The sequence below is a fragment of the Syngnathus acus genome, chromosome 5 (genome assembly GCF_901709675.1).
Source record: "Syngnathus acus chromosome 5, fSynAcu1.2, whole genome shotgun sequence".
In the NCBI taxonomy this organism is placed as follows: domain Eukaryota; kingdom Metazoa; phylum Chordata; class Actinopteri; order Syngnathiformes; family Syngnathidae; genus Syngnathus; species Syngnathus acus.
The window spans coordinates 210,902-237,356 of record NC_051091.1 but is presented as its reverse complement, the minus strand read 5'-3'; the positions used below and the strand labels follow the sequence as shown (position 1 = coordinate 237,356).

General features: G+C 49.2%; 4 protein-coding genes across 6 annotated transcripts in view; 3 read left to right on the top strand and 1 right to left on the bottom strand.

The window, feature by feature from the left end:
* The window catches only part of plxnb1b (plexin b1b), a 28,811-nt gene extending 16,299 nt beyond the window's left edge, over positions 1-12,512 (bottom strand). Inside the window, exons 1-10 of one of the 2 annotated variants that reach the window (XM_037251468.1) lie at positions 12,006-12,512; positions 3,908-4,056; positions 2,583-3,714; positions 2,136-2,318; positions 1,391-1,519; positions 1,224-1,324; positions 829-961; positions 580-736; positions 302-410; positions 110-218 (exon numbers count right to left, since the gene is read on the bottom strand). In XM_037251468.1, coding sequence (XP_037107363.1) covers positions 110-218; positions 302-410; positions 580-736; positions 829-961; positions 1,224-1,324; positions 1,391-1,519; positions 2,136-2,318; positions 2,583-3,704 — 2,043 coding nt within the window. In that variant the 5' untranslated portion in view covers positions 3,705-3,714; positions 3,908-4,056; positions 12,006-12,512. The remainder of the gene's footprint in view (positions 1-109; positions 219-301; positions 411-579; positions 737-828; positions 962-1,223; positions 1,325-1,390; positions 1,520-2,135; positions 2,319-2,582; positions 3,715-3,907; positions 4,057-12,005) is intronic. The other variant, XM_037251469.1, reaches the window with a different exon arrangement.
* On the top strand, positions 4,679-25,883 carry LOC119122855 (transcription factor 15-like). 2 transcript variants are annotated; one of them, XM_037251481.1, is made up of 3 exons: positions 4,680-5,004; positions 24,213-24,781; positions 25,215-25,883. In XM_037251481.1, exons 1-3 carry the CDS (start codon positions 4,935-4,937, stop codon positions 25,278-25,280), a joined length of 705 nt encoding a protein of 234 aa, XP_037107376.1. In that variant the 5' UTR covers positions 4,680-4,934; the 3' UTR covers positions 25,281-25,883. The 2 variants fall into 2 exon arrangements, with proteins under 2 accessions (XP_037107375.1, XP_037107376.1); XM_037251480.1 differs by having other exon boundaries at positions 4,679-5,004; positions 24,213-25,883.
* Positions 14,307-17,366, top strand: ube2v1 (ubiquitin-conjugating enzyme E2 variant 1). Its single transcript, XM_037251484.1, has 4 exons — positions 14,307-14,444; positions 15,196-15,344; positions 15,709-15,834; positions 16,024-17,366. Exons 1-4 carry the CDS (start codon positions 14,423-14,425, stop codon positions 16,165-16,167), a joined length of 441 nt encoding a protein of 146 aa, XP_037107379.1. The 5' UTR covers positions 14,307-14,422; the 3' UTR covers positions 16,168-17,366.
* LOC119122853 (transcriptional repressor scratch 1-like) lies at positions 19,362-22,186 on the top strand. Its single transcript, XM_037251479.1, has 2 exons — positions 19,362-19,605; positions 20,837-22,186. Exons 1-2 carry the CDS (start codon positions 19,440-19,442, stop codon positions 21,574-21,576), a joined length of 906 nt encoding a protein of 301 aa, XP_037107374.1. The 5' UTR covers positions 19,362-19,439; the 3' UTR covers positions 21,577-22,186.
* Positions 25,884-26,455: the final 572 nt, after the last annotated feature.

The following is a 26,455-nucleotide window of genomic DNA, read 5'->3' as shown; positions in this document are numbered from 1 at the left end:
AGAAAAGCCGAAACAACCAACAGAAATAAGATAGAGATAAAGAAGTGGAAATGGCAGCGCAAACGTTTGGAGCTGCGCTCTTGACCGGCCGGCCCATCGCGATACTCACGTGTTGATTATAGATGATCACGCCTCGGTCGCAGGTGGGCTTGTGGGTACACGCGTGCTGGTGAACGCACCAATTACAAGCCCATCGGCTCAGGACGCAACCACGGCAACTGAAAATGGACACAGATAGGGATGAACGCTCGACAAGTATCCAAAAAGACAATCCGATTCTTCCACCGTCGTTCGTCCTCACAGCATACTCCCCGAAAGCTGCTTGACGGCCGTGCAGTCGTAAAAGGTGAAATCCCGCTCCGCCACCGTCACGTCGCCGAAACGAACAGACAAGGGGACGGTGACAAAATCTGCCAGGACCAAAAATCACAACAAGTCAGCCGGCCGGGATGGGCTCTGTCTGGCGAGGCTCAGCGCTTCCCATCCATAGAGATTTGACGATTCCATTGTGAGAGCCAGCCCGACTTCTCATATCACACTGACTTGACTTGTTGAAACGTACCAATTCCAGCAACTCACCCTGTCCAGGAGGCACCGCTGGCACTTGGCCGGGGTGCGGAGAATGACAGGAGACCCCGCCGGCAGTAACGGTGGCCGGGCTGCGCAGCCCGGCCAAGTAACACCAGTACGATTGGCCCTGTTCCAACAGCGGAAGCCCCGCGATTGACAAAGACACCTAGGGCGAGGCCAGAGAAAACATTTGCAAATGTCACATTCAAAAGCAAACATTTCCTTCCGAAGCTATCAATGTCAGCAGGCTGCACTGACCGTCCTGCTTTCCCCCCTGCTGATATTTGAGGGCTTGAGTTCTTGGACAGCCAGACACTGCTGCTCCATATCAAAGCTCCAAAGCCACGGGCCGTGCCGGTTCCCGCGCCGACACTCGGACTGCAAAAGGCATCTGCGTAGGAAAGGGAGTGGTTGGCGACACGTCGTCAAACGGTTGCTATGCACGTGGTGACATTGTACCAAGACTTCAATTTGGTCAGTCAAAGGCAAACATAAACATTGGGCACAAAGAAATGGCTGCAAGGTAACGGCGAGCACTCGGAGCAACTCTTGCCATTGGAACGTTCTTGTTTTGGTTTTGGAAATCTCAATCGTTGCTCATCAAGTCATGTCAAATCGAGATGATGTCACGTTTGCATCATCACCCATCTTACCTTCCCTGGAGGACACACCAGCCGCAGTAGGGATCGTGAGCCCGCAGGCAGGAGCGGCAGTCGGGGTGCTGCGCGCATTCGGCCACGGGCCTCTTTTGCACCTGAAGAAAGGAGAGGAGAAGCGTCGTCAGTCTTCGGGAAAGACGGCGGCCCATATTGCAGCGCACCATGTTAGGGGTCACGATGAACAGATGGCGCTCCTCTTGATCCAGGAAAAGATCAGACCCGATGGCCGCGTTCTGCTGAACGGAGCTGACGGCGTATTCCTCCACCTCGCCGTTTGGCCCGAGGAACACCTGACAAACACAAAAATGCTTGGGCGCAACTGACAATAATTCTGTCAAGTCAAGTGAAGGCAACTTGCAATTTTAGAACTCAACTTGTTTGCCTTAAAAATATGGCTTTGGGAAGTTCACGTGACTGCCATGGTCCTAAGCTCCGGATAAGATAAGGCCCGCCGGCCGGCCGGCCCGCGCCGTTTAGCGACAGGTCTGAGCGGCCGTTGGGTTACTTTCATTGCGCTTGGCAGGATTGAAACACTCCGCTTTGACAGTGACTCGTAGGAGAATAAGAATCCAAGGTTGCAAGGTTCTGCAAGCGAACTGGCTAGCTAGCTAGACAGACAAGCTAGCTAGCTAGCTTCTATTCAGTTTCATGCCATGTGCAGCTCTGTTGGCTGGGCACCAAGAGAAATGTGATGTCACGGTGCCACAATGGGTGCCTTTGTACGACTAACACCACCAAAGTACAGGCCAGGGTCTGAAATGATGTCAAAACGGGCAAGCTGCCTGCCTGCCTGCCTGCCTGCCTGCCTGCCTGCCTGCCTGCCTGCCTGCCTGGCTGCCTGGCTGCCTGCCTGCCTGCCTGCCTGGCTGCCTGGCTGCCGGACCGCCCGCCCGCCCGCCCGCCTACCTTGTGCAGGTTCCCCTTGGAGTCTCCCAAGAAGGCAATGGTATGTCCCGCCCTCACGCTCACCGCGACGGCCGTGAGCCGAGCGGAGGGGCTGTCCAAAATGGTTTGGGCTTCCACGGCGATGCGACTAGCCATGGGACTGGGCGTGTGATCAGAGCCGCAAGGGTACCGTTCCAGAGTGTTCTAAACGACAGCATTAAGGGTCAATAGATGTCTTTTTTCTACACATATCATTCATTCGTTCATTCGTTCGTTCATTCATTCGTTCGTTCGTTCGTTCATTCATTCATTCATTCGTTCATTCATTCATTCATTCATTCATTCACTCTGCACTCCATCTATTCCAACGTTTAGTCATACTTAGTTTTGCTTCGAGCAGAAACAGAGACTGTCGGCGTTTGACACAGTTCTGTTCCTTTGCCAGTGTGTAGGACTGTAGGAACTCACCTCCAGAAGGTTGACACAGTTGGATTTGACTTCGTATTCGATGTAGGCCGTCTCCACACCAGACTCTCTGCCCATCTTTGTGTAACACAGGTCTCTGGTGGCGTTAATCCTGCGGTCCACGTCTTCCAGGCCAAAGACGCACAGGGCGGAGTCTTCGCCGGGTCCGTTGGACGAAGCCGAGCGGGTGGAAAAAACACCGAGAAGGATCTCGGAGCCTGGAGCCGCCGTGACGTCCTTGGAGAAGCCCAGCCGGACGGCTTGAAGGAGATTGTAATTCTTGCCCGCCCGGGAACGGCACGTCAAGGGGACCTCCACGTAGGAATAATAGGCTTGATCGTCCAAACACACGCGGGAGACAAAAGTGCGGTACTCGCGCGATTTGGATTTCAGATCTCGCCTGTAGAAGAGGAAGTAGACGTGATGGCGGTGGGCAAAGGAGGCCACGAAATGATGATCGTATTCAGAGAGGCGGCCGGCCACGGCCAACTTGGCCGTTTCCTCGTAAGAAAAAATGGGTTCTTGCTCCAAGTTGCGCGTGGCGATGGGCGGCTGGCTGCTGGTGTAGCCACGCCCGACAAAGAGAACGGGCCGTCTTTGCGGATGGGAGCGAACCACCAGGCCCACGGTACTGACGTCGGGGTGATTGGCCGCTACGTACTGGGTGTCCACCGGCGTCTCGGCGGAGAAGAGCACCCGGTCGACGGAGCGGAGACTTCGTTTCTGGCAAATGCCTTGGTTGACGCTGCCGCAGGTGATGAGCTCCATGGAATAGGGGTCGATCAGCAAGAGCTTGTTGTGGTTACTGGTGAGCCTGGCTTGAGGGCAGTTGCTCTCCGTGACGGGAGGCAAGCATTCTCTGCTGTCTTTGACCGGGCCGGTGGGATCCTCCACTTCCAGCTGCAGGGATTTGTCCAGCTGAAATAAGTGGTCGCGAGCGCCCACGTAAACGCCACCCACGTCGGGGTCAGGGTGCAAGGCCAAGTGCTCAAATTCCGTGTCATTGCGTACGAAGCTGGGATAAAGGACAAAAGCGGGCTCGGACGGAAGGCCCCGGCCCGTCGCCGACAGCAGCAGCCATCGCACTGCGATGGCTTGAAGACAACGCATCGCCCTCGCTGGCATGGCGGCCGATCTGGAAAGAAAGAAAGAAAGAAAGAAAGAAAGAAAGAAAGAAAGAAAGAAAGAAAGAAAGAAAGAAAGAAAGAAAGAAAGAAAGAAAGAAAGAAAGAAAGAAAGAAAGAATCAGGCCTTTAAATATGTAGAGTGACTTCCACCCATAGAACAATATGCTACAAACAACAACTTTGAGAAAGCTGCCAACTCACCATTGGCTTCCTTTACTGCTGCGTTGCAGAGGCACTGGACCTCTTAACCTGGCAGCACTTGTTGCAGACATCACGCACAAAAAGACATCACAGTCCAACGCGTCGAGCAGGTAACGTCTTCAAATTCTTACTTGTCGGAACAAAGGAATCTGCAGTACACAAAAAGACAACCTCAATCAAGCGTTTCGTTTAATGATAGGTGACTTCCAGTAACCAAAACAAAAAAAAAAAAAAATGCTATACACTTTTGGGACTCAATACTTGTAAAAACTTGCAGGCACTGGGATGCTTCTTCCCATTCAAATTTTGCTCACCCTAACTAACTTCCACTTTCAAGTTGGTCAATACGAGAAGGCCGTTGTGATGATATTTGAGAAAGAATAGACATCATCTAGCCCAACACGAGTCTGAGGCATCGTCATGGAATGATTACAGGCCTGCCTGCGTGGCTGCCTGCGTGGCTGCCTGCGTGGCTGCCTGCGTGGCTGCCTGCGTGGCTGCCTGCGTGGCCGCCTGCGTGGCCGCCTGCGTGGCCGCCTGCGTGGCTGCCTGCGTGGCCGCCTGCGTGGCTGCCTGCGTGGCTGCCTGCATGGCTGCCTGCCTGCCTGCGTGGCCGCCTGCCTGCCTGCCTGCCTGCCTGCCTGCGTGGCTGCCTGCATGGCTGCCTGCGTGGCTGCCTGCGTGGCCGCCTGCCTGCGTGGCTGCCTGCGTGGCTGCCTGCGTGGCTGCCTGCGTGGCTGCCTGCGTGGCTGCCTGCCTGCCTGCCTGCCTGCCTGCCTGCCTGCCTGCCTGCCTGCCTGCCTGGGTACTTGGATGCCAGCTTCAGTGGGCAAATGATGCAAACACAACCTTTGACCTTGTCTGGCTGACTTTGGCCAGCCAGCCTAGCATACGGAAAGGGCCACCTATGGACACGAGACACGACTCGCAAATGGAAGCGCTCATTTGTCACAGTCCTTCTTAGGCAGAAAGAATATCAAACAGTAAATGAAGGATGTAAACGTTTCCCCCAGCGCTGCTGCTATTGATGGCTTGCAAGATCCATTTTAGAATGGCCAGGCATCTCCAGTGCTTGAGCCAGCCAGCCAGCCAGCCAGGTTGCAAAGCGCGCTCGTTCTGTCTCCGAGGATACAATCTGTGAAAGTTCACAATGCGTGTCCCCTAATCCAATTGAACTGTGTGATAACTAGAGCGAGCTACCTATCAGCTTAATGCGGCATGAGAACAGCGCCAGCCACTGTCTGAATGTGTGAGTCACGTCCCACGACAAACCTGCTCTGACCCGGAGGGCTGGACTCGGCACAATGCTTTGGACTGCCTTTGTCAGGCAACTGTCGCTTGCGGCGGGCGCCAAACATGACTCACAATTTGAAACGAAAGAGAAAGTAGCAAAGAAGCATGGGCGCAAAAGCGCTTTCATCAGCTGACCCCGAGCAGGTAAGCGAGGCCACCAAAAGTCCACAGCCAATCAGAGTCGAGCTTTGCCTTCTCGACTTTGGCTGAAGATGTCAACTGAAAGTCAAAACATGCAGATAAAGGTGTCTCTGATAGGCAGTCAGTCACGAGTGTTGACATCGAAATGGGGCTTTTGAAAATGAGATTTGGTTTTTTTTGGAGCCCAATATTTTTGGGGAAGATGACACGTTTTAGCCGTGGCACAAACGTCCTGGCGCGGCGGGGATACCATACCGCGTGACATTTTGTGGTGTGCTCCTTGTCGTGTTTTCGCTAGCTGTTCATCATACTTTGGAGATTATTTTCAGCTGCAGCGCTGTCCTAAAATAACAGGTTGGACAAACCAAAAGGCTTTCATTTGAAACAAGCGGCACAGTCATTGGAAATGAAATCACTCGCGCTACATTGGAGTCCGCCATCAAAGCGCGTTCCAGCTTCAGCTTCATACCACATTCGTTTTCAGTGAAAAGGTACGATATGGCTGGCCTACATTTTTAATTTGCCCTGTTTGTCTTTCCGTATCTCCAATCAAATCCAATGTATCCACTCGAATAAGCCCATTGGATCCCAGACAGCACCAGGGTCAGCGTTCCACTACTCATTATGCACACACAAACACACACACAAGCAGTGTGTTTGTACTGCGAGAGCAGCTACTGGCTACTGCCTCTGCTCTGAATTCACCCAAAGCATCAAGCGCATTGAAGTCTAAGTGACCTGACCTCGGAGGTCAGGCTGCACTCCGCTTCCATCTGGCCACAAGGCGGGAATTATTAATGAGTTGCTTGATGAGCAACACTAGCAAGAACGTTTGCTCTGACAAATGTCGCACGGGATAGGGGGGGGTTGTTGTTTTCTGATTCAACTCAAAACTCCAGTTGTTATTGTGCCACTGTGGCACAATGTCAAAGTCTGGGTTCTCACTTTCACACACACATCCATTCCAAATCCATTTGTCTGATCACGCTATGCACCAGAGGGGAATAATAACAACAACGCGGCACCTCAGCTGTCCGTCGTCCTAGATGCATCACGTGATGCTCTAAATCTATTCCCAGAGAAACCAATCCAAGCCAGGCCAGATGCACATCTGATTAAAAAAAAGCAAAGGGGGAGGTGGAACATATCATAAGCGTGATTTATGACTCATCTAAGCTCACAGCAGTATGGCCAGTAACAGAGGGAGGGAGGGAGGGAGGGAGGCTGCTCTCTTTCAACGCTCATTCAGTAGTTGATGGCACGGCACGGCACGGCACGATGGCTAGTTAGCATGTTTGCTTCACAGCTTGACCATTCCTCCCATTCCTCCCATTCCTCCCATTCCTCCCATCCCATCCCATCCCAATGAGGGTTCTGCTTGAAATCAATTGGCCTACTTGGTCACACGTCTGTCTATTTATTGAATGTGGATTCCATTTCACCGTGTCAAAGGTCAGACAAGCACACCGCAGGCAGGCTTGGACTGTTCCGATGGATATTGCTCCAAAACTGCTATTCCCACATCAGAAGATTCAAAGATCCCATATTCTGAAGCTTGCAACCAACCCATTTGAATGAGGTTGATGAATTTGGTTTGACTCTCGTTCCAGCACGCTCGCTATCACGGAAGCGAGCGAGACAAACAAGGTGACTTTGAAAACAACAAGAAAAATGAAAATGTCCCAATGTCAAATTTGGAGTTCCTGGCCGACAAGCGGACACAATGTGATCGATAATATTGCCCGCTCCGGGAAAGTCACCTTGTCTTGCCGCCGAGATAGACGCGTATCCTTTAACGCTTCGGAGAAGTTGGAAAACATTGAATAACACAATCGGTTCCATAGACGTTCTTTGCCATCAAGTGGAGAGAGAGGGAGGAGCCTGACCTGACAGAGAAGTTGGACGGAAAGATTCAACTTAAGAACGCAAGTATGGTGAGTATCGTGAGCAACACGGCTTTGTTTGTGTATCAGCGTCGAAAAACAACACAATCATTGGCAAAGGGATGAAGAAGGTAAGCTGAGCTGAGGGCAATATGAAAAGAGAGAAAAGCCTCAGCAGACATGAGATGGGGGGAGGCGTCTGTTTGTGTGGCTACTGCTACGACATGCAGCCGCCGCCGCCGCCGCTTTAAATAGCTGCCGCTGGGATGTGGTTTGGGCCAAGGGGACGGCCGGGCCGCCAGGCGGGGCGAGGCGGGGAGTGGACTTTACACCACACTCAAGCCAATGTGCCACGACTGTGTCGTTGCTCCTGGATGACGCGAGTGGCCTTGCTCCTTCCTTCGACCCAAAAGTGGGCCCTTTCCAAACCTAAAGGAAAACATGATTGCAGTGGAGTAGCATTGTTAAAGCAGAAGGACAGTGTCGACTTTGAACAGGCTCAGCATAGCTCCCGCACTTGTGCAAAATGTCACACAAACGTGAGCGCAAAGGCATCAGCTCATGGGGGATTGATTCTTTGTATCGTTTGGCAAGCTGCTCCTATCCGTCCGTCCGTCCTTTCTCTTTCTTTCTTTCTTTCTTTCTTTCTCTTTCTTTCTTTCTTTCTTTCTTTCTTTCTTTCTTTCTTTCTTTCTTTCTTTCTTTCTTTCTTTCTTTCTTTCTTTCTTTCTTTCTTTCTTTTTCTCCAGGTGTATTGCCAGCATTCAGTTGCCACTGTTTTTCGCCATGATTCCAAAAAGACTCACCATCTTGAAATGTTGCCTTTTTTGGCTATTCTTTTGTTGTGTGCTGCAACCTCCAAATTGGCCATCAGATTGCTATTTTGGATTCCTTCCAGGCTCTCTCTTGGATTTTGTGGTCTTTTTCTGCTCTCACAGCAATCCAGTGCGGTGTTGTGGCTTTGCTTATCAGCCCAGCTGTAGCCTTGAGCTGTTGCCTTCACCGAATGACTGCTTTGATTGGAGAGGAACAGGTCTGCTGTCTGAGTTGTGCTATTGCTGCTCGATGGCAGACTCCACAACCATTGAAGTCATTTCAAATGATGGATTTTGCCGACGTGCCATACGGACCACGCACGATACAACGGTGTGGAGTATTGTTGTCCGAACGAGCGCCGTTGCTCCCCTGCTCATGAAGTCCTTCGATGTCTTTTTTGCTTCTTTGTCCCTCCCTTTTATTGCTCCGTGCATCATTTGAAAGGGCACGTCGCCGGCTGGCTTCCCGTCCGTATCCCAGAGTGTAGAACACTGTGCTACGCTTGTACGCTAGCTGCTGGCAGCGCTGAGCCGGCCGGCCGGCCGGGGTCCTGAACTTTGGACATGCCTTCACATTCACACGGGGCGTTACATAGCAACCCCCTTTTTCCCAGCCGCTTTTGCCCCGAGAGACTCCATTTCGGCTGCTCTTTCCGATGAAGCGGCGCTTCCATTTCTTTGTCGTCATTTCGCGACAAGCTGTCCGTAGAAAAGTCCTCATACAATCCTGCTTTTCAAGAGTCCATGAAAACTCACGGTGGCCAATATACTTACTGTATGTGGATATTTTGGAATCGCTTTAAATCAGGGGCAGACTGGAAATGACAGAATCTTGTAACATTTGCCATTTTAGAGCTAAAACGAAAGATTTTTTGGAATCATCTGTTAGGGTTCTTTTTTGGGGGGATTTGAAAAATGACAAGACCAAGCGAAGGTGAGTACGTGGATTAACATGTCAAGTCCATGGAAAGAAAGGCACATTCTCCCAGAAGAATGCCTTCACCTCTCAGCACCCCCCCCCCCTTCCCTCCCCATCTCCAAACGCTGCTCTCCGGTTGGTTACTCCATAAGAACAGCCTTCTCTCCAACCACGGGAACGTAACAAAAGGACCTCGCCACCCTCTGTGGATACATGCAACGACCACATGGAACAGACCAAAACCAAATGAAAAGTAAACTCCTCACAAGTGCCGGTGTAATATGCAAAGTAGGCAGAGGAGCAGCAATGGTTGCGTCAGGTTCACCAAGCAATGGATCGTACGTACGTACGTACGTATGTGAAACCGACTTAGGTATGTGCTTCTTGGCTATTCAAATGGTGGCACGGGATAGACAAAAGCTCTTTTGTAAAAGCCACTTCCAGGCACTCGTGTTTTGCCATTATTCCACCTCGCTGCTTTATATAAAACCAACTCATGGGGGAGGGGATTAAGCCGGCCGGCCGGCCGGCCGGCCGAGAAAGGACAACAAGCGCACAGGGAACCACGCGAGTACGTCACGCTACACTTGTGGAATGCTACGCAGCCTAAAACAAGCACATATCTATCGAGTGCTGTTAGTGTAAATACCAAGAAAGGTACACAAAGCCAGAAAGTGTCGACTACGGACGAGGTCATTCGGCTCGAGAAATAATCGTGAAAACGCGTCCCGAGCTTACCTCGGTCCACCGCCGACATTTAACAGCTGCTGTTATGACACCAATTGACCTATTGTGTACATAAGGCGCCGTAGGAGTCAATTGCAAATGATCCACATTAGGAATTTGTTTTGGAACTGATCATTCAAATAATGGCCCAAAAGATGGCGGGCGCCCCACCGGGCCGACATCTGCCTTACACGACATGGCCAGTCTCTTGTCTCCAAGTCATCTTTTCAATCAAGGACTATGATTTTAGTTTGAAATGGACTGACTGGCTGCACTTCTGGTAGCAGCAGCAGCAGCAGCATATTGTCCATAATCTGATTGCATGCGTTGGCTCACATTAAGTAGGCAGACCATACTGATAAGGTTAGTGACTTAATGCTTGGCCACATAATTAAATTGAGTATTTAATCTGGCCATGGTAGCAGAGGAGAACAGCCCAGCGGGGGGCCGGGCAGGGCCGGGCAGGGCCGGGCAGGGCAGGGCAGGGCAGGGCAGGGCAGTTCCCACATTGCGACATTTCGAAATACATCGCTTGTCGCCGCACGCTGTCAAAAATCAAACTATTCCAATGTGTCTCGGTACTGCACTTCTCTTGCATGTGGTTCCACATAACAGATTGTCTGTCCAGGGAAGGTGAACATCATCAAACAGTTCATCAAACAGTTCATCAAACAGTTCATCAAACAGCGAACGAGCGAGCGTGCGGCACGTTACACTGCTTGATATTAGAGCACAAGAGCGTAAGACTGGGCTCTGGTTTGTTCAATTCATTCCCGTTTGATCAAACAGCCTCGTTCGTCGTCTGTGTTGGCTCAAAGCGTTTGATACGTATTCTTCTTCACAGGGGGCTTTAAAATGAGCACTTTGGCATTGCCCCTGAAGCATTACGAATGGTCACAAATTCCTGTCTCAAGTTATTTCACTTACGATCATGCATCATTTTTGCGCTAATTTGAAGCAGCATCATGGAAGATTTGTTTTCATTCAAAGGAGGAATAAGTGTAGCCAGCTCATAATGGCAATTCAACACTTGCGCAATGAAAGAGTAGCACCTTTGTGTGTCCTCGACATCTCTTCGCTTGCTCATTACACCGTCATGACAGCGCTACACCTGTGTGTGTGTGTGTGTGTGTGTTTGTTTGTTTGGAAGATGGGCAAGGATGACACACCACGTGCTCCCAGCAGCCCAACAAAAACCAGAAGCACAATTGCTTGATTTCCTATCGCTTGACTCCAAGCCATCTGTTGACGGTGTGAAATACGTGAGCTTAGTAGGAACAAGAAATCTCATCCCAACACCAAGCGTTGTTTCATTTCTTTATATTATTCATCTCTTTGTGTATCCATACTGACCCATGTACACATTTTCGATCAAATATTGACTATGTCTGACAGATAAAACTGATGCCGTGACGGTGGACATTTTTAACGAATCTACTATGTAGAAAAGATGTCACTATAACGAGCAAGTCGCCCAACTATGCGCGACGTGGCGCCAGATGTAGACACAAATGAAAGCAGTTTAGCAAAGCCAAGGAAATGATCACCATTGATGGGATAGCGTCGTATTCCATCCCATTTGGCGCTTTACACTAAGCCACCAATTCCATGAGGGAGGCCATGGTAACAGATGGCTGAGGTTTTAGGAAGACACTGCACCGTGTGAAGGTGCCTGGCAATGGGTGATACTACTCAGGAGAGAAGAGAGATTTATACCGCAGTGGCTCAACTTTCAACACACACGGACGGACGTTACATGGAGCCTCTCCTGCCCTGCCCTGCCCTGCATGCCTCCTCACCACTGGCATTTAGAACTCTCACTACTCCCCAAGTCATTATTTACTTGTTAACAAATTAGACGGGGTTCCCTGCATTCCCGTGCACTGACTAAAAGGTGCTTTATAAATACAAATACAGACAAGTCGGGGGGGTGGGCGCCGCGTTCTGAATGAATAACCAATGATGTCACCACAATGGCATACAGGTTTTGAAACACACCATTTCAAAGTTAAACTCCGCCTGTGGGCTCGGGAAGTAAACTTAGCCGACTCCAAAAAAAAACGGTGCTGGCAAATTTTTGCTACCGCGGGCTATCTATACTCGACGGACCCTTTTACGGCGTCCGGACGAACGGACGGACGATTCTTCGTACATGTTTGAAACTTTGAATCGGAGGTTCGGGCCAGCGTTTTACAAATGAAGCTGCGAGAAGATATTTGAGTGCAGCGATACCATTCAACGTGCACGTAGGGAAAAGGTTGAGAGCGAGAGATGAACTTCAAGGTTCATGTGTGCGCAAGCCAGGTTCACTACCAACTCACCTTTACGCGTGCAAATGATGCGTGACTGACCACTCAGCCCTTGTTGCGGCGTGATGAAGTTGACCGTTCCAATATCTAACCTATGCGAAGCCGGCCGGTGAACGTAATCCATCGAAATTCGGAGCTCACAAATTCCACTCGCGACCAGTTTGGACTTGCGAATTTCTTCACAACAATCCAATCGTGCAAAAAGGCGCATCTATCCCTTGAGGCTTAAAGGTGCCGTTTCACTTGCTCCTAAAATGAAAGATTAGTGTCAGCTTCCACATCGTCTCGGTTCACCCCCACCACCCACATGGAGTAGGCAAACGCTTCCAACTGTAAACAGCGCCGCCGACTTTGCTCGGAGTTGTTAGTTAAAAGAGGCTTTCGCAAAGGGGGGCACATTTGGCTCCGTTCAGTGCCGCTTGTTCTTTGTAACACCGAGCTTGTCCTCCGCTCAACCTATCATGCAAAAACGATGTATTTCTTCCCTTTATGCCTTGTGACCGAGTCAGTATCTTTCTTTTTCTTTATTTGAAGTCAATGCATCAACTAGAAGTGGAAGACAAATCCAGAATCCAATCGACGCCACGACTGAAAAGCTACATATTCCAACAGTCACTGAACGCAGCAGAGTTGCCGGTTTCAAATCAAAAAAACACTGGTGATTTCCGGTCACCTTCTGGCCGACTCGACGACAGTAAACACATGCGACGTCGTTGAATAAAAAGCTTTGATGGTTGTAAGAAAACACTGAGTGTCAAATAGTTGTCATCCTTTATTTATGGTTTTTGATAGCTAGTAGCTTTGAGATACACAAATTAAGTGTTACCAGATCGGAAGGAAGGAAGGAAGGAAGGAAGGAAGGAAGGAAGGAAGGAAGGAAGGAAGGAAGGAAGGAAGGAAGGAAGGAAGGAAGGAAGGAAGGAAGGAAGGAAGGAATAGTGCAAAAAATGCGCCCTTCCTCCATTTATATGCAGATTTGTGATATTCTGCCTGGACCTAATTTCCTGTGAATAGCGGGGTCAACTGTAAATACATTGTTTGGAAAAAAAATTACAATTTGCTTCTCAGAATGCATTGCGTGGTGCAGTGTGTGTAGATTAAGCTGCTGCATTCATTTAATTCAATCAAATAATGTGGTATGAATGTTGTTCAAGGGTATTTTGCTAATTCAGTCTAATGAATGCTATTGTTTTGGTCTTGATGCTATGTCCATATCAGCTTCATCATCCCCAAAATGAAGAGGCAGAGTGTAATTTGAACAAAAATCACATTTACCCAATATTTCCGTTAAGTCATTGAGTGAGAAATTTAATAGTCTGTGCGTCTGAGTGTACGTCTCACAGTACAGGCCTGCATTCACAGCAGAGTTACGGAGAAAATGAGTGGCAAATGTGGAAAAGCAGTGCATGAAAGACCGTGCCTGTCAGTCAGGAAAAACACTCTGCAGTCATGTCCCTGGGAAAAACACTAACCCATTCATGCGACCCCCCCCCCCCCACACACACACACACATTCTCTCTTTTTCTTGAATTGGGGGATGGAGACCTGCCAGCTAGCTGGGGGAGGTGTTGCGAGGGATAGGTCAAAGGGAAACACCCTGTGCCCTGTTCAATGTTCATTATTCAGAAACACAGCAATATCATCAATATCAGTCTTCACATTCAGGGCTTGTTTCCTAATTTTGCCAAGAAATGTCTGCTGTTATTAGTGACTTTAAAAAATATGAGCAAACATAAAGCAAATGTGTGTCTATGTCAAAGGTGTTCATTGATGGAATAATTATGAAAATCAATTGAAAAGGTGTGACTCTATGACATTTGAAAATATGGTGCTACAGAAATATATGTACACAGGCACTGTGATGAACTGCTTAACATGTCTGCCTCACAGTTCAGAGGAAGCGGGTATGATGATTCCACCTCCGGAGTTTGCATGTTCTCCCTGTGCCTGTGTAGCTTTGCTCCGGGGGAATCCAGTTTCCTGCCACATTCCAAAAACATGGCAGGAGACGTGGACGCGAATGGCTGGCAACCGGTCCAAAGTAAAACATTATTTATGGCAGTCTGTATTTTCGCATGGTGCTGTCTAATTGTGTCCAGCAGGCGGCGTTCGCATACCACAAAAGTTTCCCCAGTCTACCTGCTTGGGGAGGGGGGAGTCTATCTGGGTTCTAATTTCAATGTTAGTGAATGAGCCACATATTAATGAGTGTAGACATTTAGACTAAGCAACAGCAAAACAAAACGTACCTTTTTAAACATAAAGCACGCAAGTAGAAGCGAGGGCGGAAAGGTAGACGATCAAATAAACAATGTGCATGCACACTTTTTGGTTTGGTTTGGGCGGGCGGGCGCGCGCGTGCGCGCGCTCGCTCGCTCCATAACATACTCAACATCGTACGTGCGCGCAACCGAGAAACTGTGACCAAGATGGCGTGTCCACACGGATCAAGTAAGCGGCTCACTTTTTCTTTTCCCATAGCACAGCCAATGTCTTTTTATTGTCTTTGAGATGTTAGGCTTTTTATTTTTGTATCAACAAGATAGCTTAACAATCTGAAGTGTGAGGTGTAGATGCTTTGGACTCTCGCCGTTGTGCTTGATACCCGCCCGCATTGGTACTTGATAGCTTAGCTACTAGCAAACTGGCCGCCAACCTTTGAGCCATTATGAGGTTTGCCGGATCAGAGAATAAGGCCATTTTTAAAACCGTAAACGCAGCTAAACGCTGTCACAGTCGTCATAATGTTCGCTTCATTTCATGCTGCGTTAACCTCGCATTGCAATAAACGTCTGCGACAGCACGGCAATGGGGAAAAAGTTCACTCGTATTCTCAACACGTTGGAATGGATACTCATTGGAAGATTCCTGGCAAATGATGTTGGTGGACTTGTCTAAAGCTGACTGTAAAACGAGTAAACCTGAAATCCTTCCGCGAGAGGATAGTCCGACACAACAACATAAGAGTGAGTGAGTGAGTGAGTGAGCGAGCGAGTGACCGACCGACCGACCCTGATCTTGACCTTACGTTCGCAACTATTATTGGCACGTACAGCTTTGAAATGTGTCACATGCCCAGTGTGATTTTGATCATGGCCGCATATCCTTTTTGCTCACCATTGTGTGAATAACGCAAGCCCTTCCTTTGGTGTATATTGTCTGGCATAACAAGTAAGACCTGTATTTGTGTGCGCGTGTGAAGATGTGGTAGTTCCCCGTAATTTCCGGCTGCTGGAAGAACTGGATGACGGTCAGAAAGGAGTGGGAGACGGCACGGTGAGTTGGGGCCTCGTCAACGACGACGATATGACCCTCACTCAATGGAATGCTACCATCATCGGCCCCCCCAAGGTGAGACTTGTCTTTCGTACTTACTTCACACATGCGTGCGGGTTGCAGCAAGTATTACCGTATCATTGATTTCGATTGATGGCAGTGCTTCTCAAATGACCCACCCACCCGGCCGGGTAACATGTTCATTAGATACTGTCGAAATGGCATCAATATAAACAAGGTTTGGGGTTTGAACCAAGCGTGGTGTTGAGGAATAAAGAAACGTCTTACCTTGCTATGTTTTGGGCGCGTTTGTTCACATTTTAGACAGCCGTACAACACTGCTAATTGTCGTCATGGTAATTGTGAATGTTCTCACCTCACCGTCCGAGTCCTCAATGTTATCAGTGCAGCTTATGACCCTAGTTTTGTTTGTTTGTAGACCGTCTATGAAGGCAGAATATACTGTCTGAAAATTGAATGTGGACCCAGATACCCAGATCATCCTCCTCATGTACGTTTTTTGCACAAGATCAACATGGTGGGAGTACATACATCGAATGGCGTTGTAAGTATGCAGCTTTTGCTATGGTGTTTAGTGCTGCGCGCGCACGCGTGTGTACAAGCTGTACATGTATCCATTGTCACCCGCACACGCCAGTCTGCAGTGTGACTCCACCCTCTCGTCCGTCCGTCCTTTTGAGCAAACGTTTCTGATGGCTTACCTAACCCGTCCATGGTTTGCTGTTGTTTGCAGGTGGACATTAAGGCCCTGCCCCGCTTGTGCAGATGGAAAAACACTTACACGATGCGCATGGTGCTCACGGAGCTCAAACAACACATGACAATGAAAGAGAACTACAAGCTTTCCCAGCCACCTGAAGGCCAAATGTACAACTGATGCATCTGCCCTTGTCCCTTGCTTGCGCTCATCCACTTACACAAAGAAGCAGACACACAGGCAAGCCAATTCCATTCCACAAATTCAACACTGGCTAGAGCACAACTGTCAATTGATTGCAAACGAGAGCGGGAATCATCATAATACAGCTGATTTCCTGGCCCAGTTAGCCATTTTGCTCCACAGGGAAGACCTTGAGTTTACAATCCCCAAAATACTGTGTATTTGGCTTGTTTGTTTTTGTGTGCACGTGTGTGTGGGGGGGGGGCATACTGATTATTTGTTGCAATACTAAATTGTTCATAGCTTACACTGTACTGCGGTTCCATCAGTGGTTTCAGCCCATTCCGAGTTTTGTTTTTAAATAAGAAAGCAGACTTTTTTTGCTCTTGCTCCCAACTAGATTCCCATATCCTAAACCACACTTAGTCTGATCAGCCAAACGAGTCTTGAACAAAATCCCCACATCGTGCAAACCCAAAGATGTGAATGAGTTGGTCCGAGGTGCATGTCTGGTTCAAGCCAGTCTATTATTAGGCAACGTGCACGGCAAGACTTGTGTGTGTCATAACGAACGCTTTGTGATGGTGACTCATTGTGAGCAAGCTGTGGGACAGGACAGGACAGGACAGGACAGGACAGGGGAGGGGAGGGGAGGCTTACGGCTGCGGACAACACAGTATATATATATATATATATATATATGCTTGTAACTTTTCCAGATGGCCACTTTACAGTGGCTTGTGCAAACGTTTCTTTCTATTTTTTGGGGGGTTTCTGGGCTGAGCGTGTGTGCACCCTGCAGTAGTCACCTGTCATTTTCTGAGTTGCCTGCCACTAAGCAATGTATGGCTTTGGATGTTTATTTTGTAACAGGAACATTCAATCAGGGTGACAGGGACCTTTGTTTGAATTAAATGTTATGACTTTTGCACTTTGCGTATGGTGATTTTCCAAGCAAATGATAAAAGCTCAGACCACGACACATTTCTATCACCGGCGGCGTGTTGCCAACAATACAGTGTGTGTCGAGTGATGTGTGTAAGTCGCAAAGTCTTGACAAAAGTCCGAAACGACAAAAGTGAGCAGAGCCATGAAATGAAAATGCCATTTTTCCGCGGTACCTCTGAGTTGCGACAATTCTTCCCTTAACCAATAAATGCATGACCAAGTATAGCAGACTCAAAGTGATACCGTTATGCAATCTTTTCTTTTTGTCATTCTTAGCTGTTGGACATCAAATTTGATGCCTAGCTTGTGTACTCCAACGGACACTATAGGAGCTAACAATTGGGCCCTTTGCAGGTGAAGCCGGAGCAGCCATCTTGTGTTGCCACTTTTTGCTTTTGTGCGTCTTTTAGACTGGCATCCCTCCTATCAATTCACCAAAGAGGAACGAGGTTTACATGTTGCACTTCCGTGATGAGAGTAGCTTGCTTTGCGAAAATGCGGGCAATTTGATCTGCCTTCCAATGTCAAGAGGAACAAGTGGAGCCGTGAAGACGGTGTCCGTTGATGGGAGGTCAGAGCTGATGACTGCAGAACGCCATTTCCAGACGACAGTAGGTGCGTGCGTGCGTTTCCAGTTTGAAGAGGAGTGGCATCCTGCTCACCCAGTTGGACCGGCTCCGTTGGCTCCTTTGCGCTCTGTGATGGAACTATGTCTTTGCTTGCTTCCGCCTACTTTTGACATGAATTCAGTGTCATGCATTGGGTGCTGGGTCTTCATGTCTTAAAGATTCACATCAATGGCTTGGCTCCTTTCACCTGATCTTGCATGTGTGGGTCCATAGTGGGCTTCCTTTCAAGGTGATGGAATGGCCTTTGCAACCATCACGTTACGCACGCGCCAGCAGATGGCCTGGAGACAAAGAGGGTGTGAAGATGAGAGGCCCGGCCCCCGCATCAAGCTTCTGCCCCTCATTTGGAGTCCCCCAACAAGCAGCACAGATGCACCTTGCCCAGCAGACAATACGTTGCGACTGCAACGAGCTGCCGGGACGCAAGTCTGTTAGTGCTCACATGGCTGCTTTTAGTATGTGGTAACCTTTAGCTAAAGAGGATTTGGAGTCAGCGTTGCCTTCTCCTAGCCTTTGCCTGAAGAGGCAGTAGGTGGTTTGGAGTCAGAGAGTTTACCTTCTCCTGCTGGCCTTTGCTCAAAGAGGCACTTTTTCCTAAAAGCTACTTTACAGTCTTCATTCGTGTCCACTCGAGTGATTTTCTTTCCCCGCTGCCCTTTGTGACCAGACAGTAGCTCCAATGCGATACAACCATGAAGTTAAAAAATGCAAACTATGATTGTGATGCGGCCCACGGCAAAAAGGAGTTGGACGCCCCTGCCGGTGTAGGGGGGGAAAAAAGAAAGGGTCATTTGTAGTTTCAGATTCCAATAGACAAGTGAGTGGATTGCAGGAAGGTCTTGGCTGTGCTACCAACTGTCTTAGCTACTTCATTGAGAGACAATGGCAGACAAGATGTTTGGTGTACTGTCAGCCACATGCTCCTGCACCACTATTGTCTCCACTCGGTGGGGACTTAAGGGGGAGGAGACGCTTGCGGAGGTGATAAGCGTGTGCGCGAGCGAGCGCGCGCGCGCGTGAGAGAGCGAGCGAGCACAGAAGCCTGGTGGTAATTTGATGTGTGTCCCTAGGGATATTTGATGGATTAATGCTAAGTAGCTCCCTTCGCGGACTTACCACCTGATCTTTGGGCACAACATACATTTAAAAGGAAAGGCTGGATGTAGTAATGCTGAGCTCAGCTCGTTGAGCATCTATTGCCCGTCATCCACCCGCCTTCCGCCCCCCCAGCAAGCTCTGTCCCTCCCTCCCTCGCTCTCTCTCGCTCTCTCTCTCGCTGCCCCTGTCTCCTCCGCACCACTTTCCATCTTTATCTCCATCCTGTCTGGGCTTTCTCTCTTTCTGCTGTTTTTTTTAAACACATTTCCTCTTCTTTTCCTACAAAGCTGAGCTTGTCACGCATTTGAAGTGTTTTTTTTTTGCACTATATTAAGCGTTTGGGCAGCAACCTCAAACTTGGCAGACTTCACGTTTTTTCTTTCTTTCTTTCTTTCTTTCTTTCTTTCTTTCTTTCTTTCTTTCTTTCTTTCTTTCTTTCTTTCTTTCTTTCTTTCTTTCTTTCTTTCTTTCTTTCTTTCTTTCTTTCTTTCTTTCTTTCTTTCTTTCTTTCTTTCTTTCTTTCTTTCTTTCTTTCTTTCTTTCTTTCTTTCTTTCTTTCTTTCTTTCTTTCTTTCTTTCTTTCTTTCTTTCGGAATGCCGCGCTCCTTTTTGGTGAAGCAGCCCAAGGGTCCCGACTGCCCGCCTTCAAACTACCAGCAGCAGGAGCAACAGAGTGAGCAGCACTGGAATGATTCGTACTCGGTGAGACATAGCATCACAGAGTCGGCGACCAACTTAGCGCTCCATTTGACTGAAAAGGGTGAGTTTCTCTTTCCACTTTTCTATGAGTACAGGTGTAGTAGGAACTGTTTGATTTGGAGAGGCACGGCTGTTTTTGTGCCCCCCTCGCTTTTGCTACTAAACCAGTGTGGGAAAGAGCCTCAAATCCTCTCCGGGCAGCTTTGTAAAGCCCATGACTTGTTTTGTAACTCAGGACGCCTAATAGTATTCAGGTCATCCTGTCTCAGTCAGATTAATAGGCAAACTAGATCAAACAGCTGTCTTTGGCTTGAGCTAAATGATGGCTCTTAAATGCTGGGCTATGTACTTCAGTACACATACCAATGTATGTACGTGGGAATCAGGCAGACAGTCCAACACAAACTCTTGTCACGTCCAAATAGAAATGGAACTGAAATGGTGCAGATGCCCTTGAGTCTCCCCTCTTACCCCCTCCCTCCCTCCCTCCCTCCCTCCCTCCCATCCCCCCTTCCCTCCATCTCACCATCTGATCGTGCAGGATGTTAGATAGCCACAGGGAGTAGGTATGCAGCAACACAATCCATATGTGATGGAGAAGGAGGCAAAATACGTAGACTGCAGTACTTACTACAAGTAATCCAATCAAATGCAACATGAACAGCAGCAGATTTGAATGGCTCATATTTGGGAGATGAACAGCACGGCTATATTTTTGAGGGAGGGAGGGAGGGAGGAAGGGAGGGCCATTGAAAGAGAGAGATTTTCCATTGGTTGAATGACTTGTCCACCAGATAGATTCAGGGTGCCAGCTGTCTGCTCGCCTTTGTTTTGCGCTGATGGCGGTGGGGGCTCGATAAAACCACGGCCTGCCGTCAAGATCGGAACCCCCCCGTGCCCCTCATACACGCCGCACATAAAGAGCCTCCTCCCCCCCCCCCCCCCCCTTTGCCAAAACACCTGTCACTCAGTTGCTCCATTAGCATAGTCACGAAGCCGCTAAAAAAATATCACAGCTTGCCAATGATGTGATTTAGCCAGGGTGGGGCTTCTACTGCTAGAACGGAGGCTCGGCGAGGCTCGTTGTGATTAAACTCTGGATCTTTTGCCAAAGTCAGCACATGACTTTTTGGAGAGCACTTGTTGATTGGGACAAGGACTCCTTCATATTTCATACTCCAAGCCTGCTCAATCTGCTTCTCACAAATCACTTCCTGTGTTACCTTTTGACTCAAATTGTCTCTGCATTTATTTCACTGGATAAAATATCTTTCCGACACCAATTTCCCCAGGCTACATCCATGATTACATCATTCCTTCAGTGCTGCAAACCACCAAGCTGTCCAAAGCCGCGGCATTGTACGCTCAAGGACGCGGCGGCGGCAGCAGCGGGGACGAATTCTCCGACCTCGAGTACGATCCACGCAGCCCGGCCTCCGACACCTCGGCCGAGTCGGACGCGAGCGCCTTCCTGGGCTCTGACGGACGCTCCGGCCGGAAACCTAAGCGGGGACGTGGATCAAACGGCGGCGAGGGCGAAAGGTCGGCGGGCCGCCGATCGAAATCCAAAAGCCGAGGTCGCCGGTGGGCGTGCGGCGAGTGCGGCAAATGTTACGCCACCTCGTCCAATCTGAGCAGGCACAAGCAGACGCATCGGAGCCTGGACGGCCGGCAAGCCCGAAAGTGTCCCACCTGCCACAAAATGTACGTGTCCATGCCGGCCTTATCCATGCACGTGCTCACCCACGACTTGAAGCACGGCTGCTCGCTGTGCGGCAAAGCCTTCAGCCGGCCCTGGCTCCTGCGGGGCCACATGCGCTCCCACACGGGCGAGAAACCCTTCGCCTGCGCCCACTGCGGCAAAGCCTTTGCCGACCGCTCCAACCTGCGCGCCCACATGCAGACGCATTCGGCCTTCAAGCGCTACTCGTGTCGACGCTGCCGCAAAAGCTTTGCGCTCAAGTCTTACTTGAACAAGCACTACGAGTCGGCGTGCCGTCGAGCGGAGGATGAGTGCGGCTCAGACGACTGACTGACTGGCTGGCTGGCTGGCTGGCTGGCTGGCTGGCTGGCTGGCTGGCTGGCTGGCTGGCTGACTGACTGACTGACTGACTGACTGACTGACTGACTGACTGTGAAACGTCCCCCGCGGACAGCCCTCCCTCCCTCCGTCGCATGCGGGCATCCTTTTTATATCGACATGCAATAACATTGGGCAAGCGCTCAAACTAGTCCGCAATTCTATGGGGAGAATTTTGATTTGATTTAAATGGTACGTTTGTTTATTTATTTATTTATTAGACAATAATTCCACATCAAACATGTTTTCATCAGTGAAAGATGATTTGGTTTTGTATGCGATCCATTCAGGGCGACGCATTGAACGAGCGGTCGGTCACCTTTGTGAGGCTGTAGCTTACTCCTTCTTCCTTCCGCATTCCACAAACACGCCTCTTAAATGAGCCCTACTGAGGAGAAGCAGTCTCGAAAATGGAAGGATTAATTTATTCAACTATTTATTTGTATTTATTATGACTTATTGGATTGTCAAAGCCGTCAACTGTTTTGTTGCCAACAAAAGACCAAATATATTCTGCCGTGCTTTTATTCGGTCTGAAGACAATAAAGGTGATCAAATGGAATGAGGAAATATCTGTCTGGTTGATGGTTTACCAAAAATAAAAAATCAGCGGATAGCTAGGCTAGCCAGATAGATAGCTCGATAGCTAGCTAGATCGATAGATTTTTTTCCTTTGATTCTTTTTCTTCTGATTCTTTATTGAGCCATATTTGCAGGATGTTTATGTAGTTGGTTGCGCCTTCCTGCCAGCAGAGGGAACACCTGGCCGGCCAAAGTGCCTGCCGCAGCCTGAGCGAGCGCATCAAGCATGCTGGGTCAGGAGTCGTGAGAACTGGGCTTGCTGGTCCAGACCAAGCAAGCCCTAGCTATACCAAGCGTTCAGTGACCTCAGCAGCCACAGGGGAAAGAAGAAGTATGCGTCTCAACAGACCTCATACAGCTATTTTAAACACGATAGTCAACACACAGTGCACGTACTAAGTTACTCAGTGTAAATGTACTGGATAGACTGAAAGAAAGTACTATGGGGAAAACACTGCCAAAATGACTTGAGCCTTTCATGTGCGTGCACAGGCAAAGGAACAGATCACCTTTTTGGCTTCTGGCTGGCTGTTTGCCAATCAACGGAGAGGAGAGGATACGACTGTCCCGGCCGGCGTCCATCCACAACAGGCGGCGGATGAGACTTTTTAGAGCAACGTCAGACCTCAATGCGTGTCGGACAGCCGTGACAATGAGCAACTTGTACATTTCAGCAATGCGATAAAGTCTTTATCAGCAAAAGCCTTCACTCAGGCATCCCGGGTGGCTTTGGAGGAAGCAGACTTTCAGTTTCTGGGGAAGCACCAAAAAGTGGATTGCAGAGCGGCCGGCTGGCTTGCCGGCTGCCTGGCTGGCTGGCGCAAACAGGGCTACTCAAAGGTGACAAAAGAGCGGCTTTGGAAAATATCCGTTGCAGATTCCACTGATGGCTTTCTTAGTATGTGCAGACTGGGCCTCCGTACAAAATGGCGACACTTCATTAGGACTGGAATCACCTCAGCAGGCATTTCGTGGCATTCCGCTAAGTCACTATGTGTGCGGGCGGGGGTGAAGTATTTACGATTCCAAAGTGTGACGTGACGGGAGGCACCGAGGGAGAGAAAGTGCAGCGGGGTCGTGTTGCCGGCAGGCCGAATGTGCCAAAACACGGCGGTGTCCCTCCCGCTTTATGAGCCCAGGTTGCGCATAGGTCGGTCACACTTGTTAGTGCAGCTGAGCTGGAGGCCAGGGGCCACCGCTGAGGCCACCAATGGCCTGCTTTCATGTGCGGCCGGCCGACATGTGGCGCTGTGATGGCACGGCACGCACTCAATCTGGAAGCCATTTGTTCACTTTCCACCGAGAAAGTTCAGACGCGGTCACCTTTGGCATCTGCCGACTGTTTATTTACCCTGGGCTCTTAAGCCATTAGCCCAAATGAAAAATCCACAGCTCACCTCTGACAATTGTGCGCTCCCGTACTCGTCTGCGTCGCTCATTCGCTTTGAGTTGTTCTATTTTTTGATGGTGGAGAGTGCGTTTATTCACCTCACCCTAACCATTATCTTCACTCACGTGACCGTTTTTGAGCTGTCTCTGTCGAAATATGCTAACCCGCATTGCCGAATGTTTTTGACTGCAGCAGCTAAGCCGTGCTCCCAACATTGTTGTTTCTGAAAACTCCAAAGGGCTCCCTCCATAGATCAGCTTCATTTTCCTAATGGAGGCGAGCGTGGCCCCCAAAGTGAAGCAAAGCGACGCGACGCGACGCAAAGCACACCCCGCCAAGACCAACCCACCCCGCCGCCAAGCCAAGACAGCTCCTCGTCTCGTCCTGCCTCCGACAACTCCATCTATCTTGATGAAACGTGAAAACAGGCGCGGCGCGGCTGAGCAAACATTTGGCGGCCGGGTACTTGTTTGCTTCTGTCTCCATGCAGCTGTTGAAGTGCATGGGAAGAAGGGGGGGAAAGAGCGAGAGAGCGAGAGAGAGCGAGAGAGCGAGAGAGAGCGAGAGAGCGAGAGAGAGAGAGAGAGAGAGCCGTGTTCCAGTCATCGCGCGCCAGCCAGCCAGCCACCAATGATGGCTTTCACGATGCTCAGGCCGATGTCGGCTCATTCCTTCGCCTTCTCCGTTGACTTGAGCCTGACGTCGGACGAGGACGAAGGGAACCGCAGCGAGAGCGAAGGCAGCACGGACAAGGGTTATGGCTGCTGCGCGGCGGCGGCGGGGGCAGCACCGGGCACCGGCATCGGCGGGGTCGTCGTGGTAGAGCAGCGAAACGTCGCCAACGCCAGAGAGAGACACCGGACTCAGAACGTCAACACGGCTTTCAGCGCATTACGGACGCTCATTCCTACGGAACCGGTGGACCGAAAGCTGTCCAAAATCGAAACACTGCGCCTGGCGTCCAGCTATATTTCGCACCTGGCCAATGTGCTGCAGGTGGTGGGCGACGACGAGAAGGACGAGGACGGCCGTGGCGGCGGCGGCGCTCCTCGCGGCGGCGGCGCTCCTCGCGGCGGCGGCGCTCCTCACGGCGCTCCTCACGGCGTGTCTCCGTGTCTGAGGGCCAGCGGAGACTCCGGACAGCCCCGGAGCATCTGCACCTTCTGCCTCAGCAAACAGCGCAAAGTAAGCGGTTCCATTGGCCAAAGCAGGGCTCACCAAACTTTTGAAGGAGAAGGACAGCAACTTCTTGCGTACTGATGACGCATTCGATACCAATTGGATCCCGCTCAAAAGGAGATGTGTGATTGATGATTAATTGCTCACGATATTCCTTTTCAGACATTTGGAAAGACATCTTTTATGCAACACCTCCATGTTTCAATGACATAAGACTATAGAATGAAATATATGACAAGCATTGTCCCTCGTCGAGTTCAGTTCTTCTTTTTCGACATGCAGCGCAGATATCCTTGAAAGAAAGGAAAGATTGACTTTTGTCTCTGCATTAAAGCTACCAATGTAATTTTGCGTTGTTGAAATGATTATGAAGATCATCTGACTGACTGACTGACTGACTGACTGACTGACTCACAGCCATTTCCTTCTTTGTTTCCAGGTTAAAGACAGACGATATTGTGTCAAAATGCTAGGAGGGCCAGCGAGAAAAATACATTCTCGATAAAACTCTCCTTTCATTGGAACTGAGAATGGCCACCAAAGACTGTTCTGTGAGTCTTTTGAATGTTTTTTTCTTCTTCACCAAACAAGAGTTGTGGCTCAGGTATGCATATTAATGCTTCATAATATGACTTGTTATTAATGAGATAAAGCATCAACATCATTTGATGATTTGTTCATGGTTATTTGTCAAACATGGCAAGTTTTGTCAAATGCTCTTGTCCTACGCATTGTTCATAATGAGGAATGTTAAAACGTATTCACGGAATGCCATATGATAAGAAAGCTCAATGAATGTTGTTTTTTTCCTGCAAAAATATGAGCAGACTCAAATTTCCAAGATGGATTTGTTGTTTGTTGTTGCTCATGGCTTCAGACAACCTGATGAGAAAATAATGAAAACTAACAACAGAGATCTTTTTGATTTCTTCCACCCATTTTCTGCTGATTCATTTGACTACTTGACATTGCCTATAATGTGAGATGTTTTTGAATGAAATCATTTCCTTCAAATCAAGTCTGATTGTTGATTGATCACGTTGATGTTTTGTAAGCTTTTCTTACTGATGACCGCGTTTTGCTCGAGAACTATTAAATCCTGCAGTGGGGTCCACGTTTCATTTTGTGTTCAGGGAGCTCGCTGTCTTTCTTTTCTTACATTTGATTGACTCATATTCCCAAATTCTGGACCCCAAAGTCATCAGGTGTAATTAGTACACGCACTTCCTTTTCTGTATGACTGTCTTCATCGGGGGAGAACTTGCATGGGGAATTCCGGTAAGCTCCTCAATCGAGTGTCATGCCAAAGAATCACAAGAAAGGAAGCCACTGTGGAATCCTTTTCTTTTAGCAGTAGCGTACGTACGTACTACAGTGAAATACATTACGAGCAACGTGCTTTTTGGGGCGGTAGGTAGTTCACGTTGAGTGCCAATTAAGAAGATCGGAATCAGTGTCAGCTTTGGGAATAGTTTGAAGGCAAAACAGGAAAGACACAAATGAGCTTTCTTCCATCTATTGTGATGGCCCATGATTACTCGTGGGAGGGACATGACTACATTGCTGGACCAATGCCAAAAAGCTCCAAAAAAACATCCACAAGTCTGGGCCTACTCATGGAGTAGCAACAGTCTTCCTCCGTTGCTGAAAATCTTCAAATGAGACGTGGTACATTGTCCA

Excerpts from the sequence above, each read along its gene's own strand:
- LOC119122855 (XM_037251480.1), top strand. The coding sequence starts at position 4,935 with ATGGCTTGCAAGATCCATTTTAGAATGGCCAGGCATCTCCAGTGCTTG. Across the intron at positions 5,005-24,212 it reads CCAGCCAGCCAGCCAGCCAG|CCAGCCAGCCACCAATGATG; the intron begins GTTGCAAAGCGC and ends ATCGCGCGCCAG.
- ube2v1 (XM_037251484.1), top strand. The coding sequence starts at position 14,423 with ATGGCGTGTCCACACGGATCAA. Across the intron at positions 15,345-15,708 it reads CCATCATCGGCCCCCCCAAG|ACCGTCTATGAAGGCAGAAT; the intron begins GTGAGACTTGTC and ends GTTTGTTTGTAG. Across the intron at positions 15,835-16,023 it reads TACATACATCGAATGGCGTT|GTGGACATTAAGGCCCTGCC; the intron begins GTAAGTATGCAG and ends TGTTGTTTGCAG.
- LOC119122853 (XM_037251479.1), top strand. The coding sequence starts at position 19,440 with ATGCCGCGCTCCTTTTTGGTGAAGCAGCCCAAGGGTCCCGACTGCCCG. Across the intron at positions 19,606-20,836 it reads GCTCCATTTGACTGAAAAGG|GCTACATCCATGATTACATC; the intron begins GTGAGTTTCTCT and ends CAATTTCCCCAG.